We start from the raw sequence: 19342 nt of genomic DNA, 5'->3' as shown, positions 1-19342 counted from the left end.
CCAAGGCTACATAGTGAGGCATATTTTCCCTAAAACAGATAAACAAACAATACATGAATAATTACAATGGGGCTGGCGAGATGGCTCAGCTGTAAGCGCTGTGGCATCAGGTAAAAGCTGATGACCTGACAAGGGAATAGCACCCACACTCTTCTGCTTGCTTCCTACTGGGCGGCCACCTTCACGCCTGTTTCCACAACAGGGGAACACTCAAGTCTACTCCTTTCCACCTGCACTTCTGGCTTGTTTTGAGTGGAGTTGTGTCTGCTGAAGGTTGATGGATGCAGTGACGAAATGAGGGGCAGAAGCCCATGGCAGTTGGTAAGAAATCACCAGTTTATTGAATGAAAAACCCAACATGGCCCCAGTCTTCCCACCTCGTTTATTCTCAGGCCCAGGAGATGCTCTGGACAGTAGGGCTGGGCAGTGGGAAGGACCGAGGAGTCTGGGGTGTGAAGAATGAGAAAAATATGCTCCAGGTGCAGTTCTGTGCCACACTGATACGGAGCAGCGGGAGGGACAGAGAAGCTCTGGAGGTGCCAGAGGGCACGGGGGCTGGGCCAGCCCTGTCCCTTGTCCTCAGCCTCTCATGAAGACACTGATGAGGAGGCTGAGAGCCACCTATGGCTGAGAGAGGGAAGGAGGCTGTGGAGGGAGACCTGGTGGAGATGGGCCTCTTTCTGTTGTCCTGCCAGGAAGGAAGTGGGAAGACAGAGCAGGGAAGGGGAGGCACGCTGACACCGGAAAAGGGAGGTTAGATAAGAGTCACAGATGTGTGTGTTGATGGATGGGTGGGGGGGTGGGGTGGGGTGGTTGCTGCCTCCTACCTTGTGAAACCACAGAGCTACATTAGGTGTGAGCCTGGAAGGCAGAGGGAGGAGCCTCAAGGATAGGACCTGGGCACAGGACAAGTTACCCAAACAACTAAAAAAACATGTAGGACACAGGACATTCAAGGTACTTGAGGTGTCAGGAACTCATGCATGGGAGAGACTGGGAAGCTGTGGGGCAGGTGAGGTCACAGGAATGGTAGGAGGCCCCAGCCCTGCTGGAGGAAGGCAGGGTGAGTAGCAACAGGCAACAGAGCCTTGGAAATTAAGAGCCTGGTGGCCAGGCTACAGTAGGTGCTGGGCTGTCTTGCTGTGTATCCGACTCCAGATTTTTCATTTCCAGAAAGGGAGCCAGTGCTGCAGGGGGTGAATGAGGTGAAGGAGAGGCCCAGATTATTCAATTGTAGGGATTATGGGCACCAGTAAGCAGAACCACCCAGCTCTGGGCCTGGAACAGGAGGAAGGAGGGTAGTCCAGAGAGATGGGCTGGGCAGTGAGAGGGGAGGGCTGCATCCCCAGTGGCAGTGTCCTTCAGGACTGGGCATATAGAGGCAGGCCCCAGTGCTGGGAAAGGGAGGCTGGGCCGGGACTTGCTGGCCTTCCCCTGCCTGCAGGTGGTGAGGCTGGGTGGCAGTGCCAGGACGGAGTGGTTGGGAGGCAGGGTCTCAAGTGGTCTTGCTGCCACTGAAGAGTCCCACTGGAAAGTGCTTGACATGAGTGGGCCACTGGGCTGCCAGCTGGAAGAACTTGATGTCACTCCACTCAACTCCATCGATGGACACTGGGGTGACAGGGAAACAAATGTTATGGGTTAGCTAAATCCATGCCCCTGCCCCTCAGGGAGGATGTGGCTCCCTCCGTTGCCTGCTATCACACCTCTCAGCATAGTCTGCTGCTGTTTTGCAGAGCAGATGAGGCGGCTGATGCCCTCGATGACCTGGCTCTTAGAATCCACCTCCTTTTCCCGGGGCTTCTTGCTCAGGAAGATGGTTGGCACTGTAAAGGCAGCAGGAATACTTGTCAGAGACTTGAGAAGCAGCCACCCCTTTTCTCCCCAGCTCCATCTGCTTCTTTCTTGCTGGGGAGGTAATTTGCTCGCTACGCTTCCTGGCCTTGGCCAGGAAAAACTCTGGACTCCTTTGCCACTTTGCCTAAGATTCTGCACTTCTGCCTGGGCCTGTCTTCATCTGTACAGTGAGGCCCTGGGAGCTGATGGTCTCCCAAGTCTCCCAGTGGGAGTGTTCGGGACACCTTGGGGCAAGGTTGCCTCCTTCTGGGTCACCAAAGCAGTGGCTGAGGAGTGATCAAGGGGCAGGTGCTTGCACTACTTCCACCAGATGTGCCAGTACTCCCAGGTGGCTCTACTCTGGGAAGGAGGCAAGGCAGGGCATGCCCCTGCTGAGCTGTTGGCAGGTCCCTAAGGCAGTCTGGTGGGCTTGGCTGCAGGCCTGGTGCAGCTGCCTGGGGGCTCCTGTAGACGCAGATTTGGGGTTACACAGGACATAAGCTGCAGGTGCACATCTGGAGCTGCAGTCTTCCAGTTGTTTACTGAGGCAGTGATCTGTTAGTAGACATGCTTGTCTCACTCTCTGGGAAGACAGGACTGACCACTATTCTACAACTCCACCTTTGATGCTCTAATCTACCCCTTTATCCAAGTAAGACTGTATTCTCTTCTCTACTCTTTTGGGGTGGGTGTGTGGTTATTTTGAGGTAAGGTCTCATTATGTAGACAGGCTGGCCTTGAACTTCTAATTCTCCTGCCTCAGCCTCCCAAAGGCTGGGATTATAGATATGTACTACCATGCTCAGCTTCTTATCATTTTTAAAAAACAATCACATCTTTTGTTCCTGGAGCCTCCCTGGAATGGCTTCCATCCCTGGCTATGAGCGTTCTGTTCTAAAGTTATGGCGGCCATGGAGGCGGGACACGGAGGTGGCCTTCTCCATCCCATATCCATTCTGAAGGCAGTGGCCTTGTCCTCTAGCTGATGTAGAGCTGCCTGCTGGGCCCCAGGCTGCCCATGTATCCTATCCAGAAGCAGATTCTGGCCCAGACCCCTGGATAGGGGCTTGGAAGAGAGGCCAATGGGGTCTGCTGGTCTGGTCTTCCCTGGCCTACCTTTCTTGTTCTTCTCTTTGGTGACCACAGTCATTGCCATGGTGCCAGAAAGCTGGGCTTCCCCTGCATGTGGCAGGCGAGAAACCTGCACTGAGCGGAAGACACTCTTGAGGGTATTCTTTGAGCTGGCATCCCTCTTGTCACCTTCTCTCCTTCGATCCCCGGGGTGGCCCAGCCAGTAGTCCACCTGGAGGCCAATCACATCCCCATATGGACTGTTTGGGCTCCTGGAGAAGTGAAATGAAAACATGTTGGCTTTGACCTCAGTGTAACCACATGGACCCGTGAGGGATGGAAGAGACTGCCTTTGAAAGCAGGAGATGGGAGGAGGCCAGCCAGCTGTTTCCTCCAGTCATGCAGAACTTGCTCATGTGGAGGTGGAGAACTGGGGTGATCTGAGAGCAAAGCCAAGAGAAGACAAAGGCCCACATTATGGTGAGAAAATCAAAACTGTCACAAAAAGAGGGAATCAGAGCAGAAAGCTCTGTGAAAGAGTGCACATATACACAAACACATGTGCACACACACAAGCAGGCAGGTGGCTGGAGAAGCAGCAAGCAGGGCTGAAGCGACGCCATGGCTTCACAGCCGCCTTGGGAACCAACGGGTGCTGCCCTGACTTTTGCTTATGTATGACACTTTCAGCTGAGTGGTAATTTTAGCTCCTGGGGAAAATGGAGTGTTTTCTTGAAAGGAGGCGTCAGACACAATAGTTACCCAGGCTATGAAAGTCATCTGACTTTTCCTTCTGCCTCATTTTTGTGGCTCCATTAAAAAACAAGTTTAAAGTGGATGAGAAAAGAGGTCAAGGTAGAGCCTGGTCCCAGGGTCCTCAAATCCAAGCTGGACAGAAACCCTTTATGCCGTGGATGAAACAGGAAAGCACAGGCTTCCTGGAAGCCTGGAAGTACTAGGTTGCTCAGGCAGAATGTGGCTGCATTCCTAAACTGTGTCTTCTGTGACAGTAGAAAACCATAAAAGGAAATGTAAGGAGAACAGCTCCCATGCCTTCCTCAGAAGCTATGATCCTGTCATGGGCACTTCTGAAAAGCCATTGGCAATGCCTCCCTCTTGGGAGCTATGAGGAAAGGAGATGGTAAAGACTGAAGAAAGAGTGAAGGTGCTGTTTTCTGTGCCTGGCCACACCCAGCTTTTCTTGCCTCAAGTCTTTGTCCTCTACCCTCATGACACCTTCCTCAGACATGGCAGAAAAACAGCTTGCTGGCCATCTCCCTGAACCTGAGATTCTAAAGAAACACTCTCTCTCCTACAACTCCCTGAACTCATAGTTACAAGGTCTTCGCCATCTCAGCACTGCAGGCCCAACCCAGAATCTGAGCCACTGGATGCTACAGCTCCAGGGGCTCCAGTAGGGTCGGTATATAGAAGGTGCCATTCAGAAGCACGTCCCACACTGATACTGTTCCATTCAGGCCTCAGAATATCCCTGTGAGGTGGCCAGTTCACTTCCACACATAGCAGGACTTAAAGCTCAGTAACCTGCCCAGGCCAACTTAGTGCACATAGGATGATGCCACAACCCAGGCATCCTTTACCCCCAATCCCACTCTTCTTAAAGCCCCAGGACAGCGGTTCTCAACCTTTCTAATGCTTCAACCCTTTAATACAGTTTGTCAGGTTATGACCTCCAACCATAAAATATTGTTGTTGCTTCTTCATAACTGTAATTCTGCTACTGTTTAGGAACTGTAAAGCAAACATCTGTGGGGTTTTGTTGTTGTTGTTGTTGTTTGTTTTGGTTTTTTGAGACAGGGTTTCTCTGTGTAACCTTGGCTGTCCTGGACTCACTTTGTAGACCAGGCTGACATCGAACTCACAGTGATCCACCTGCCTCTGTCTCCCGAGTGCTGGGATTAAAGGCGTGCGCCACCACACCTGGCGTTTGTTTTGTTTTTTGAGACAGGGTTTCTCTGTGTAATAATAGCCCTGGCTGTCCTGGAACTTAACACTGTAGACCAGGCTGGCCTTGAACTCATAAAGATCCACCTGCCACTTCCTCCCAAATGCTGAGATTAAAGGCATGCACCACCACTGCCTGGCTAATGTCTGTTTTCTAATGATCTGTGAAAGGGGTCATGACCTACAGATTGAGAACCATTGTCCTAGGAAGTTGTATGGGAAGCTACCTGAATAATACTTTACAGTGCTGTCAACATAGCCCCAGCTGACCCTACAAAGAGCAGAGAAAACAAGAACCGTCAAACTTCACTAAACCTCCTTTCAATGTCTTAGTTGCCTTATGATCTGTCTCTGGATTCTAACGCAGACCGTGCTCTTACCCAGCATGGCTGTGCTGTGCTGGCATACCATGCCTGGGAAGGGAGTCAGGGTGGGGAAGAGCCTTACCCCACAATGGCGAGGGCACTGCTCATAGATGGGGATGAGGGAGGGGTAGCTGTGGCATCTCGACTCAGGCCTGAGCTTGAGGGTGGTGATGTGGAGGGCACAGTAAGGCTGACCACAGGTGAATCGTCGCCATCGCCTGTCAAAGGGACAAACACAGTTGGCCAAAGGCAGTCAACCTGACCTGCTGGTGGCAGGAGGTGAGCTTTCCTTCTCCTGGGCCCCTAGGGCTTCTTTGGGGAGTGAGACCGATGTCTTCCCATTCAACTGTTTCCTTGCGCACACTCAGCACAGAGGACCGGAGTAGTAAGACCTCACTCAGAGAAGCAAAGGCACTCTAGCTTACCTGCTGTGGAGGGGGAGTCTTCAACAAGGCCCACTTTCACGACCTGGAGGAAAGGGACTTTTGTTAGGTCCTCCATCAGGGCAGCCAGCTCCAATCCAACTGCTAACAGATGGCCAGCAACACAGCTATGACCACATGGTGTTTTATTAATGACTAAACACACACACACACACACACACACACACACACACACACACACACACACACACACACTGCTTTTTTGGGACAGGGTTTCTCTGTGTAGCCTTGGCTGTCCTGGCACGCTCTTTGTAGACCAGGCTGGCTTCGAACTCACAGCGATCTGCCTCCTGAGTGCTGGGATTACAGGTGTGTGCCACCACACTTAGCATGACTAAAAATCTTTACACATCGGGAACAATATAGGATTTTTAAAAATGCACCTCCCACCTCACCAACCCCCCTCCCCCCACAAAAAAAAATAAAGAAAAAAAAGAAAAGAAAAAGAAAGAGCAGTTCACAGGCTTGGTTATATAAAGAGGCTCTGGGTTCTATCCTTGGGACCATAAAACTGAAAGAAAGAAAAGAAGCCCAGTCCCATGAGGTGGCCCCATGAGATTTAGTGGCCTTTCATGGGGAATAGGGCAGAGCCTATTGAAGGCAGTGTCTTGATTGTCTGCTTCTAAAAGAATATTGGCTTTGGAATAAGTATTATCTCAAAGCTGGCTCGGCTCCATGTTAAGGCAAGTGTAGACACAATTTTCTTCTTTCCACTTTCCTGGGTTGGGATCTGAAGTACCCTTGGGAATTTGACATGTTCAGTGAATTCTGGAGAAGATGGAGGGGGCCCTCCAGTGGCCAGAAACAAAGATAGCTGAGGCACTTGGTTACTGTATTCTCTGTTCCAAATGACAGGTAGCGTCCTGTGTCCTGGCACCTGAACCAGCCTACCCAGAACAGTTGGGCTGGAGACCAAGGGTTGGGCTGACTCTGCTACAGCAGAGACCATGTGTCTTTTTTGGTGGCATCTGTAGGATGGGTCCAAAATCGATACCCTGGGGCTTCCTGGATATAGCTACCCTCTCCCTAGCTCCCCTGGCAGTTTGGTAGGCTGCTAGCTCTTGTGGTTAATTCATTTTTTTCTGGGGTCTTATGTATGTGTTCTGTTACTGAGCTATGGCTGCTGAAAATATTAGCACATCCCGTCTCATGAAGGCAGCAGCTATACTGCCAGCCTGGGTGGACTGCCATACAGCTCTGGGAGTTTTCCAAGGGTTAAGTAGGCAGTGACTGACTAGTTTTCAGCACTGGTAGGGTGCTCTGGGTCTTTGGAACTGCTAGGTTCCTGAAATCCTGTCATTGTTAAACAAAAGAAAAGAAAACAAACAACCCCCCCCCCAAAAAAAACCCCCAAAACAGAAGGCCAATACACTTGACACCAAGGTCATCAATAAAGTTCTTCCCATATTTCAAGATAAATTCACTTGAATTTCACTAATTCACTAATTATATACATCTGCAACAGAGAGGCTCTTCCTCAAAGCCATCCCTGTGAAGTAGCAAGTTCTGGAATGATATGTTTCACTATTTCTGAGGCCACTTTCCCCTCAGTCTGGAGAAGCCTCACTGTGGAGTGCGCTCCAGCAGTCCAAGGCCCCAAACTCAGGGCTTGGTATGATAGACAGGAGAAACCAGGAACTAGTCTGGGGATAGTTCTTGATTTGGGAAAGATGTCCCTCTCTAGCATTTATGAAGCTGAGGCAGGATTACAAGTTCAAGGCCAGCCTTAGCTACAGAGATCTCCTGTCTCTGCCTTTAGAGTTCTGGATATGATGGCACGTGTCACTACACACAGCCTTTTCTTGTATGGAGGGAAAGCAAGAAAGCTGGGAGGCTGGGGCCAGGAGGGAACAAGTACGTACACCAATGAAAGGAATAAACTTCTGATAGGAGTCTTCATCAGGGCTGTTGGGAAACAGGAAAGGTTTACAGTTAGTGGGTTTGCAGGAGCGCTGGGCAAGTAAGCTTCCCATACTATTTCCTGCTCAATGGGGTCAGAAACACAAGCTACTGCTTTCTGTCACACTGCAGGGCGGTGGGACAGAGCGCATACAACCCTGCTCATACTTGCCAACTGATCTCAGTCACTAGGGAGGAAAGCAACTGATGCCTATGCTGGTGAGGGCCCAGGCAAGGGGGTGTGTGTGTGCTCCTGCATGGAGGCTGTAAAAGACAGGGGCACCCTCTAGGGCCTCTTTGACAAAAAATGAAGTTGTGGAAAAGGGAAATAGGAAAAATGAAAGGACTCAAGGTTCCTCCAACTTTCCCAGTCTGTTTTAAAGAAAACTCCCAACCTCAGACTTACAACTTATGCCTGCAGGTCAGCATGGCTTCGGCCACAGGCAGTTGGTGTGTGGTGGCTGCTCCACTGACATACTGCATCACGCGCCCCACCACATCCAGCGGCTCTGCAGAAAAGCCAGGAGGGATGTGTCCGCTTCAGTGTGCAGCCCCATAGCCCTTCAGAGAGGCCCTCTTGAGTCCCAAGCCAGGACCCTCAGAGCTGAGGTAAAGGAAGGACTCTAAGATCCTCTTGGTCATGAATCAAAGGATCATAAACCAACGCACACCCCTCCCTGACCTCAGCTGTATGCGGGTACTCACACCACCAATGCAAGGTACAGGGATACCTGCTGGTACAGTGTCACTCAAGTGTCAACAAGCGATTCATCAGTGGCACTCTCTATTTACCTACATCATCTTCCTAAGCAGAGCTGGCCCATATATCGGCCACATGACCTCCTTACTTTTAGATGCAGAAGCTATTCTGAGGAGAGGACAACATAGGGCCCCCTTCATCAATGGATACCAACTGGGAACGGGGTTTGTACCATGGGCAAGAGGGTGGGAGCTACAGGAAAGGAAAGAAGGTGGCTCCTCACTCTCTTCAGCTGCATGGGGGAACACAGAAGACTCCCTTCTTGGGGATCCCTTTTAGGGGTTCTTACCTGACACTGGGGGTTCTGAGCGACTGAACAGATCTCTCCAGGCAGAATCAAGGAAAGTGCTGCTATATCTACTATCTACTGAGCCCAAATATTTGGCCACTGGATGAGAACCTGGCAGAGGGAAAACCAGTGAGAATAAAATGTTAGTGGGTAGAGTAGGGGGAGCAGCTATCCCCAGCCATGGTCCAGCCTTTAGTTTCCTTAACCAAGTCCCATGCTTGCTGCAGGAACCAGGTCTGCTGACAGAGGTCTCCTGAATGCTGCTGGACCTTACCTAGGGGGATGATGAGGAAGCGCATGTAACCCAGCCAGTCCGGGGTCTTGCTGGCAAGGGACTTGACAAAGAACCGCAGGATGGAGCTCAGATAACTCTGGCTGCCCACAGCTGCCACCTTGACTGGCCTCGGCATGGATGAGTTGCAGTTGCAGCTGGGAAGAAAGGGGGCGCACACACACTATACTTAGGTCTCAGGGTCTTGTTCAGGGAAGGTCTCAAGCTCTGACTTCATGCATTTCCAACCACCTGGGAAGCATGCCAAGAAACAAAATGACAAGGGAGGCAGCGAGCGATAGTATGCTCAGGAGAAGGCTGAGACAAAGGGAGAAGCTGGAAGAGCTGCCTGTGGGGCCTGGAGGTAGCCCAGGCCTAGACACCTGGGCTCTCCTAGCTGTCACATGGGAGGGAGTACCAGGCCTCTCTAAGGTGACCCTGAACAGGTAAACACAGGCTCTCCAGTAGCAAACACCTTGTTACCATAAGGGAAGGAATATAAGATATTTTTAGAACCCTGGACTCTCTTCTTTGTCGTAGGTTTAAGAGAAAAATGAGACAAGTCAAAGTGAGGCCTGAGTCCAGGGTATGGAGGAGGTGGGAGCCGAAAGCCCAGGAACTGATATTCTACTAGGAGCACGGAGCACTACTGCTGGCTCTGTCTCCAAGTACAAGCTGAAGCTGCAGCTTCCTGGTCTGTTAGAAGTCAGGATGGGAAGAGGAGGTAGAGGAACCACAAAACATCATAAGAAGAGAAGCCAGAGCCCTTACTAGCGCTGAATCCTCGTGAGCAGGGCAGACAGCACGGCCTGGACCTCCACTGTTGAGCAGGTGCATACAACAGGCTTCCGCTGGTCCTGGAGCAGTTCTGCCACATACTGGAGGGAGGACAGCAAGGACACAGGTAAGCCACACCATTCACCCGCAGGTGCTGAGAGGCACAAGACCCCGAGCCAGCTGCAGAGCCCCTCTCCTCTTCACGTTTCCCTGCTATGTGTAAAAAAAACAAACAAACAAACAAAAAGGCACAGAAGACCCCATGGAAACATGCTGACTGTGAAATGGAGAGGATTAAGGGTTCCAAATGTCAGCCAGGGCCAGGCATCCTTGGAACCAATGTCTTACTAGGAAGATAGTAGATGGCAGATGAAGTCACTCTACTGTTTCCCTGTGTGATGTTTCTGGTCACACACTGTAGAGCATCTGTAGAACCCCGACCCTCACCCCTTGACCCTCAATGCTCTACCTGTCCCTGCCAGTCTGTGGTGTTCACCAGGATGACATTTTCTGGGAGGGCTGCATCGGACACCAGGATCTGGTTCAGTTGGTCATACACCACCTTTCTTGGAATCTGTGGGAACAAGTGTTGGTTGGGCATTGCCTGGGGAGTGGGAACAGGCAGAGCTTCTGGCACAAGGGTAACTAAGGATTCGTGGAGACAGTCTGCCGTTGATCACACTAAAATGGGGATGAGGAGGAGGAAGTCAGTGTCCTTGGAGAATACACTAACACACCAGGCACTAAAGTCACAGCAACGGTTGTTCTGGGGAAAGCCTGTGGGGCTGGGAAGCGGCGGTTTCATATGAAGGGCATGGTTCTCGGAGAGCAGGGCCGAGGACTGGGAGTGGTGAGCCAGCAGGTGCTTGGAGAATGCAGCAAGGGCAGCGGGGAGGCACCATGTGGGGTCCACTGTCCCGGGAACAACGGTATTTCAGGGACAGCAGCTAAGCAGAAGGACAATACCTCACCCTAGGTGTCGGCTATTCTAGTCCCGGGTTCATCTGCAGCTTTGTGTGAGCATCAAATTCAGGAAGCCACACCACCCCAACTTTGGCCTTCCATAATAGTCATCAGAGAAACGTGGCTGCCTCGCTCTGGGAGAACAATAACAAGTTGGGTGGCTTGCTCCCCTGGCTGACACCACCGTCACAGTGAGAACACACTCCCCAGGTCTGCTCATATCTTCTCCAGCTACCCTCAGCCTTGAGAGCAGCCTAAGGAGAGCTTGGAACAAAGCCGGGCATGGTGGCGCACACCTTTAATCCCAGCACTCGGGAGGCAGAGGCAGACGGATCACTGTGAGTTCAAGGCCAGCCTGGCCTACAAAGGGAGTCCAGGACAGCCAAGGCTACAGAGACCCTGTCTCGAAAAACAAACAAACAAACAAACAAAACAAAGAAGAAGAGGAGGAGGAGGAGAAGCAGCAGCAGCAGCAGCAGCAGCAGCAGCAGCTTGGAATAACCATGGCAGCTCACTGGCAGGGGAGCAATGCCAACAGTGCTTGTTCTCGTCCCTGTGTACCACCACTCAACTGCACCCCAAATTCTACACACAAGAGGATAACAAGTGTGGTCACATCTCTAACTTATGTATCTCAGAATAGAGCCAACATCCTCCTTCCTCTCTACCCAAATGAAGTCCAATGGCAGGGTCTTATCTCACCAGGAACCCAAGATTACCTGTGTGCTGTGGCCCAGGTCAGGAGAGCGTTCACTGTCAGAGCTGTTGGTCCTTTCACTCAGGGGCTTGGAGAGCTGCCGCTCCTTCAGGGGAGTGCTCCTCTTCTGCCGGGGTGTGTGTGTCCCTTCCACCTTGCTGATGGCAACAGGGAGTGGGTTAAACAGCCCTTCAACTCCAAAGCCACAACAGCCCCACCACTCCTCCCCACATGTAGCTGGTACTGAGTATGGCTGTAGGTCCGTTGCCTGAGTCCTTCCTCGTTGGTGTACCTGGGGGAGGCAGAGCCCTGCAGATCCGCTTTGCTGGACTTCATAGGAGTTTTGACTTTTTCTGGTACAACCAGACTTGTGCTCACATCTCCAAACATGTCCTGGTCAGTGATTTCCTGCCACAAGAAAGGTGGCAAAGAATGTTACCTCTTCTTGATAACGCTGCAGGAGCTTCTACAGAGCCTTGCTAGAATCTATCTTCACTGGGAGGATCGCCACTGTCCTGGAAGCATGTGAGTGGGCACACAGGGTTCTAATGTCCTTATCGCATCCTAAGAGGAAAGTGTCTAAGTCTCATCCAACTGTGCTGGGTGTCATGTGCTTCCATCCACCTCTGCCCTCTAGGTCTATGAATAGTGTGTCAGCATAAGCAGGAATGACTGACGACAGGCCATCTACAGGTTAATGAAGGCTGCCTGCATCCCTTTAGCTTCTCGTTAGGGCAGGGCCTGTGTTTCTCAAGTTCTTGTCTACACTCCTCACCTCACCCCAGAGCCTTGAAACCACTTCCTTCCCATCTGGAAAGCAGCTCCTGGCCATCCCATCTTCCTTGGCTCTTTCAGGCCCACTTCTTCCTTGCACCCTCTGGGTTCAGAACTTTGTATTCCCTTTTTCAGATCGTCCTGCTGCTAGTCCAGGCTGTCTTCCAACCACACAGAGATGTGACTCAAACGCACCCAAAGCTCTGCTCTGCTCAGGGGGCCTTTGCAGCCGACCCTGACCCCTGGATCACTTTCAAAGTCAACACCCCACCCTGTCTTGAAGTACTGCTTTCTAAGTGTATCAGGACCTGCTCACCTACTTGCACCTGCCTGCCTACCCTTCAGATTTTTAAAGTGTTCATTCCTTGAGGAATAAATTTTACAAAGTACTCAAGATTCTAAAATAAAAACTTTTTTTTTTTTTTTTAAAGACAGAGTTTCTCTGCCTTGGCCATCTTGGATTCACTTTGTTGACCAGTTTGGTCTCAAACTCACAGAGATCCGCCTGCCTCTGCCTCTGCCTCCTGAGCACTGGGATAACAGGCGTTGTGCCACCATGCCTGGCCTAAAATACAAACTTTAAGGAAAAAAAAAACTTGAGATAAAGCCATACATGGCCTAATGTGGCTCTAAATATGCCCGTGTGCTGGCATAACAGGCCTGTGCTGCTGCATCCAGTTTTACGCAGTGCTAGGGCTATGCATGTTAGGCAGGCGCTCTACCAAACTGAGTTATATCCCTAGCCCCAAATCTGAATTTGTATGTGTTAGGGATGGAATGCAAGACCTCAAACATACTAGAAAAGAGTCTACCATTGGGCCACATTCCCAGCCTGAACTGAATGTTAATATAAATAGAGCCCCAGGAGCCATTAGCTGGGTCAGGACAGAACACTCCGGTGTACCTGAAACACCACCTGCCTTTTCCCACTCCCACAGTTATCAAGTATCCTGACTTCCTTGTGGAAAAGAAAAATCCTATGGCAGACATGCTTTGGGTACCTGCCATCTTTCCTGGGTGCTGAGTTAAGATTTAGTCTAAGATTTGGTCAGTCACTGGAGGGTCTGAATCAGGAAGTGATGATTGAAATTTCATTTTGGAAAGATCACTGTATTGGTTATGTATTTGTATAGCAAGCAATGGGAAAAGTCAGGGGTTTATTTTAATTATTAGTGAATGGTGAAGCAATGGTACAGTAGGTTTTAATCTTGGATAAAACTAATGCTTTATCATTTTCCACATAAGCACTGTAGTGGATATTTACTATAGGAAACAATTCAGTCCTACTTGAACTCAATTGAACTACTAGAAGGTCTTGTCACGTGGCCACTGCCCCAGATGGCATTTTTGTAAAGTTTCTTTTCCTCCCCATCCAGTGTTAAGCTTCCTGCCTCAGAGGCCCTCTCCTCAGTCTGCATCCCAGGGCCTCCACTGAACCTCATCCAAGGCTACACAGGTGGCTGCCCTTGGAGAGGGGCCTAGATGTCATCTCTGCATTCTCTGTGTTCAGGATTAGTAGGTGCACAGTGAGCAGTTAAGGGCTTATGATAGGGTGCCCAACTGACTCAATTCTACTTCATGAAGCTTTGGCTTGCAGTCCTAGGCATAAGCATCTCTTGGGAAGAGAAGTCGAGCAGTGATCCTCAGAGACTTAATGCCGTTGGCTTCCTGGATACTGAGAAGGCAACGGAGATGGGGACAGGGACAGCTTTGCAGGCCAAGACACAAGAGAATGAGGGCGACAGTGAGAAATACAAACTAACATTTGTCAGTTCTACTTAGGGCAGAATGGGACATTTCTGGTTTATTAATCTGGGGAGGACTTGGTTTCTAAAATGGGTTCCATTTCATGGGTAAGGATTTGAGGGGAAAGTAAACATAGTAAATTCACAAGCCCATAGATTAAGGCAACATTTCCAAGGTATCTGCCCCCGCCCCCCAAAGCCCTGCCCCTGTGTGCTCGTGCTCCAGAGAGAGAGAGAGAGAGAAAGATAGATAGATAGATAGATAGAGAGAGAGAGAGAGAGAGAGAGAGAGAGAACAGACACACACACACACACACACACACACACACACACACACACACACACACCCCTATCTATTTTTAAATAGTGTTTCATTACGCTGCCTTGGCTGGCTTGTGTAGACCAGGCTGAACTTGAACTCACAGCGATCCCACCTGCCTCTGCCTCTGCCTCTTGATTACATGTGTGCACTACTATACCTGGCTTTTTCCTATATTTTTAAAGGTAGAAAAATAATATGAAATGATTTAAGCAGACTAAACCATACTTACTAAAGTGTCTGCTTCAGGCAAACTGTCATCTTGGCTTTTAATCCAAGTAGATTTGACTTTTTCTAAAGCAGCCAATTCCATCTGCAAATAATAATAATAATAATAATAATAATAATAATAATAATAATAATAATAGTAGTAGTAGTAGTAGTAGTAGTAGTAGTAGTAGTAGTAATAACAATGACGACGACGACAACAACAACAATCACCACCGCCGCCACCACCACCCCTAATCTAAGTAACTAGTACTCTAACTTATTTTATTAGGTTCTCCCAAAAAGTTTAAATTACTTTTATTTCATTTTCAACTTCATACAGCCTTTGGGGCTTTCACCTTTTGAGAGGGGGCAGGGTGGGATTTTTTTGTGTGTGAAAATGAAGCCTCAGAAAGGCCAGTTTGTTTGTTTCAAGAAATCATAAGTAAGCAGGGTGTAGTGGCGCACACCTTTCATCCCAGCACTCATGAGGCAGAGGCAGGTGGATCAATGCGAGTTCAAGGCCAGCCTGGCCTACATAGTAAGTCTAGGTCAGCTAAGGCTACACAGAGAAACCCTGTCTCAAGGTGGCTCAGTGAGAACTTGCTGCTCTTGCAGAAAACCTGGGTTTGATTCCCAGTATCCTCATCAGGTAATTTACAACTACCTGTAACTCCAGGCCCAGGGGATCCAACACCTGTTCTAGCCCTGAAGGTAATCACACTCAAATCAACATCTCTTCTAGCCCTGAAGGTAATCACACTCAAATCATCACCTCTTCTAGCCCTGAAGGTAATCACACTCAAATCAACACCTCTTCTAGCCCTGAAGGTAGTCACACTCAAATCAACACCTCTTCTAGCCCTGAAGGTAATCACACTCAAATCAACACCTCTTCTAGCCCTGAAGGTAATCACACTCAAATCAACACCTCTTCTAGCCCTGAAGGTAATCACACTCAAATCAACATTCTCATACACATACATAACTAAAAATAAGTGTTTTAAAAATCATTATTTGTTTTCTCTAGACAGGGCTTTAATGTGCAGCCCTGGCTGTTCTGGAGTTTGCTCTGTAGACCAGGCTGCCTCAAAACTCAGTAAGTTCACCTGTCTCTGCCTCATGAGTGCTAGGATAAGAGGCATGTGCTACCACATTTTGCTCAGAGCCAGAAATTCTGACTCTTAGTTACGTTGCTAGGGCAAAGGGGCTTAATGTTAGGTGATTTTCTGTTGGATCTATAAAATCTGAACACGTCTGCCTCAAAAGGACAGACGGCACTGTCTCTTCTTGTCAGAGAAGAGAGAATCTCACAGTTCCAGACTTTCATTTTGAGACTTAAGACATCAACAGTAGTTACACGCTCTTGCTTGGTAGATGCATCCAGAAAACCCTCCCTCTAAACAACATATTAAGCAAAGATGTCCCATACGAAGCTGTCAGGCGTGAATTAACTCTCCATTGTCTTATTAGCATTCCTAGTAAGTGTGAAGAGCTTATTAAGAAGACACAGACGCATGAGCAAGATCATTCATATTTACTAATAAGCTGGCCACACAAACATCAAAGCCACAGTTCTGGGCAACAGGCTGCTGGTGTCAGCGAGACACTGGCCTAAGAGAATTTTTTCTTCTAAGGAACCAAAGGAGGAAGAACATATTTAGGGTATTCTACTTAATCTCCACTATTCAAAGCCCTTTCTCGGTGTAAATATATACAACTGGAAATGACAGTCTAGCTAAGTTCAGGATGCCACTGAGTAAACTAGACCCTGAGGACTACAAAAGCAGCCTCCCTATGCCACGCTCCAAGCCAGGGTTTTCCACTGCCCTAACATTTAGAGCTGTGTCACCTGTGCACTACAGGGTAGTAGCGGCATTCCTGGCCTTGACTCTCTGGATGCTAGTAATAGCCCTTCCTGTTGGGCTAAAATTTCTCCAACCAACGACAAATGTTTTCTGAGAGGCAAACCATCCCTAGTGCAGACTCACTGCTTAAAGCCATCTGCAAGTCAATCGGACACACGTGAGCTAGAGGCAGGGACTTCAGGACCTGTGTAACGACTCACAGCCACACAGTACAGGCTGCCTCCAGATTGTATAGCTAGTCCATTTACACGACACTGATTAACCAACGTTAACAGTTTAGAATCCCAGAAAAGCCTTGGACCTAGGGTAGACGCTCACTCAGGGAGCTCAGCATGAACTTCCACTGGGTGCTTTTAAGATAGTGTGGCTTGTCAAGCCCTGCGACAGCTACAGCGTTGTTTTCACAGAAGGATGGCAGCATTTGGGGGGAGACGTATTTCTGCACTCCTACAGGAGCTGTATTAAGGATGTGACAAAGACAGACTGGAAGAAAGTCCTGACTCTTGAAGCTTCTGTTCCTGCTCCAGTGATATCTGAAGGGCTGGGTGGGGGGTGTAGCTCAATGACCTTAGCATGTGCATATATGTTATGTAAAGTACTAGTCTCTAACATCATTTCTGACAGCGTGGTGAAAGTAGTGACTTCCAGCTGAAAATAGTGACTTCCAGCAGCAGGCAGTCTGAGCTGACTGTGTCTTCAGCAGGTGTCCTGAAGCGTTAGCAGGCTTTAACTCTTACCAGCACAGACAGACAAACTACATTACCATTGTGTGTCTGAGTCTTGAGAAAACTCAACAATGGTCACAGTTTGTATTAGCAGGAATCCTTTCTGGTTCTAGTAAAAAACTCGATTCTCTAAAAATTTGGAGCCTAGAAATGGAAGAATAAGAGAAACCCACGAGTCTGGAGAACTGGCTCAGGGGTTAAGAATACTTGCTGTTTTCAGAGGGTCCAGGTTCAGGATTGTTCCTGACACCCACATGGTGGTTACCAACCATCTGTAACTCCAGTTCTAGGGGATCCCACACCTCCTTCTGACCTCTGCGGACACCAGGCATGCATGTGGTGCACATACAAGCTGGGCGGTGGTGGTGTCCACCTTTGATGCCAGCACTTGTGAGGCAGAGGCAGGTGGATCTCTGTGAGTTCAAAGCCAACCTGGTCTATAGAGTGAGTTTCAGGACAGGCAGAGCTACACAGTAAGATCCCATTTCAAAAAACAAAACAAAACCAAACAAAATAAAAGTGAAGTACTTCGCAAAACAGGGATGGGAAGCTTCCGAGGTGCAACAAGAGGTGCACAGCCCCTAGATCCTACAATCACACCTAATCTACCCGAAGCACTCCACGTTAGGAGCCCAGCCCTGTTCTAGCATCCCGAAGTGCCTTCATACTGAAGGATTCCACAGTTCTACACCCACACTAAGACATATGGGCTCTTCAAAATAGAAATCTCAACAGGGAAACAACAAAGCAAATCTGAGGTCTAGCCAAGGGAACCAGAGTTTGAAGGACTTGCGTAGAAGACATTCACAGTCTATCAATTTTGGGACTAATATGCTAAGGAACTGTACTTCTTGTAGGTTTATCAATCAGCACACACTCTGCTAAAGCCTGGCTGACAGGATCTTGCTGCATTTCCACATGGCTTTTAGATGAGGAAACAGCCTTGAGTCGAAGCAAGTCAGTGGGAAGATGGAGTTCTGAAAACTTCACAGTTAAGGGCTCCCCCTACCCCGCGGCTTGTTTGATGTTTGTCTGTTTGAGCTAGGGTCTTGCTAAGTAGACCAGGCTGGCCTCAAACTCACTGAGATTTGTCTGCCTTGCCTCCCAAGTACTGGGGTTAAAACCATACCTGGCTTATTTGTTTTTGCCAAATCACAGGCCCATTAAACAAGCTGGGCCAACTTCTGCTGATGTAGAAACCCTGCCCCCACCACTACCGTATGAAACAGCTCCCCTTGCTGATTCGGAGGGCATGGGCATTTACTGAACGTTCAATGTGTGCCATATTCTACGCTTACTGCTTCATGGTCGCTGGCTTGGCTAACCCCTACTAACGCACTGCAACAGTGGCACACTGTCCATCATTCACAGAGCACTGTGCAGTGGGCCTCGCTTAAGCAGGCTCTGCATTTCTTCCTGCAGATGTTACTCTGAGTGACTCTAGTGGTCAATCATTTATCCACATGGACAGAGGCTTTCTGTAGGACCATCTGGCAGCTCCCTGTAAGGAAAAGCTGTTCTGAGCCGTGCACCAATGCTAGCAGCACACTAAATGCTGCCTTCTTGGCAGCATGAATCATCATGAACATGCTTGAAAGGAGCTAGGAATGTGGATTTGCAAGTAGCAGGCTGAAGCTTCTCCAAAAGGTACCATGGACTATGGTTTTCCTTCATTCATGTCCTCGCTAGGGTTTGTGGTGGGCTTGGTAGCCAGCTGCTTCTTAATAACGAAGGGAGATAAGCTGGGATACGGCGCCACCTGGTGGCAGAATGGAGAAAGGTCGTTGAGATGCCTCAGAAGGCGCACACAGGACAGGCGCCTAGCCAGCCTCAGACTGCTTTTCAACAGATGGAGTGCCTAGCACCATCAGCTCATCCCCTCACAGCTAATAGCCACTGTAGGGTGCGACGTGTGTATTCTCCCCTGTGCACAAATGACAGCGCAGCAAGAACTGGAGAACTTCAGTTTATCTCATTAACAAAAAAATATGGCCCTAAACAGCACACCATAGCTTAGTTCTAAAACAATATATGGTGACTGCTCCCTAGGTACAAACAGCTTTTCCAAGCCTGAGAAGGGCTTGACATCGACAGGCTCCTATCTATGACCAGCTGCTGGAAGCCACAGCCGACAGCTCTCTCCTGCTCCGCAGGCAAATTGAAACCTGCTCACTAAATTGTACATTCTGCTGGGTATTGCTCTCCCCTGAGTTCTCCATCCAGCAAAGCCCACTTACTGTTTTCTGGACAGATCCCTCTGTCTTTTTTTAAAAATTATTTATTCATGTGTTTCATGTATAGGGTTGCTCTGTCTTCACACACATCAGAATGGGAAAACAGATCTCATTACAGATAGGCATGGCCACAT

General features: G+C 49.2%; 1 protein-coding gene across 2 annotated transcripts in view; it reads right to left on the bottom strand.

Moving 5' to 3' along the window:
* Window positions 1–318: 318 nt before the first annotated feature.
* The window catches only part of PACS1 (phosphofurin acidic cluster sorting protein 1), a 141330-nt gene continuing 122306 nt past the window's right edge, over window positions 319–19342 (bottom strand). Inside the window, exons 11-24 of one of the 2 annotated variants that reach the window (XM_084773800.1) lie at window positions 14407–14487; window positions 11629–11744; window positions 11359–11494; window positions 10146–10250; window positions 9671–9777; window positions 8903–9057; window positions 8629–8739; window positions 7986–8088; window positions 7543–7585; window positions 5663–5705; window positions 5320–5455; window positions 2953–3179; window positions 1707–1826; window positions 319–1611 (exon numbers count right to left, since the gene is read on the bottom strand). In XM_084773800.1, coding sequence (XP_084629926.1) covers window positions 1496–1611; window positions 1707–1826; window positions 2953–3179; window positions 5320–5455; window positions 5663–5705; window positions 7543–7585; window positions 7986–8088; window positions 8629–8739; window positions 8903–9057; window positions 9671–9777; window positions 10146–10250; window positions 11359–11494; window positions 11629–11744; window positions 14407–14487 — 1599 coding nt within the window. In that variant the 3' untranslated portion in view covers window positions 319–1495. The remainder of the gene's footprint in view (window positions 1612–1706; window positions 1827–2952; window positions 3180–5319; window positions 5456–5662; window positions 5706–7542; window positions 7586–7985; window positions 8089–8628; window positions 8740–8902; window positions 9058–9670; window positions 9778–10145; window positions 10251–11358; window positions 11495–11628; window positions 11745–14406; window positions 14488–19342) is intronic. The other variant, XM_084773801.1, reaches the window with a different exon arrangement.

Source organism: Acomys minous (assembly GCF_964271855.1).
Source record: "Acomys minous genome assembly, chromosome: 2".
NCBI lineage: Eukaryota > Metazoa > Chordata > Mammalia > Rodentia > Muridae > Acomys > Acomys minous.
The sequence above is the reverse complement of the archived record's forward strand: the minus strand, read 5'-3'. Positions and strand labels throughout refer to the sequence as shown.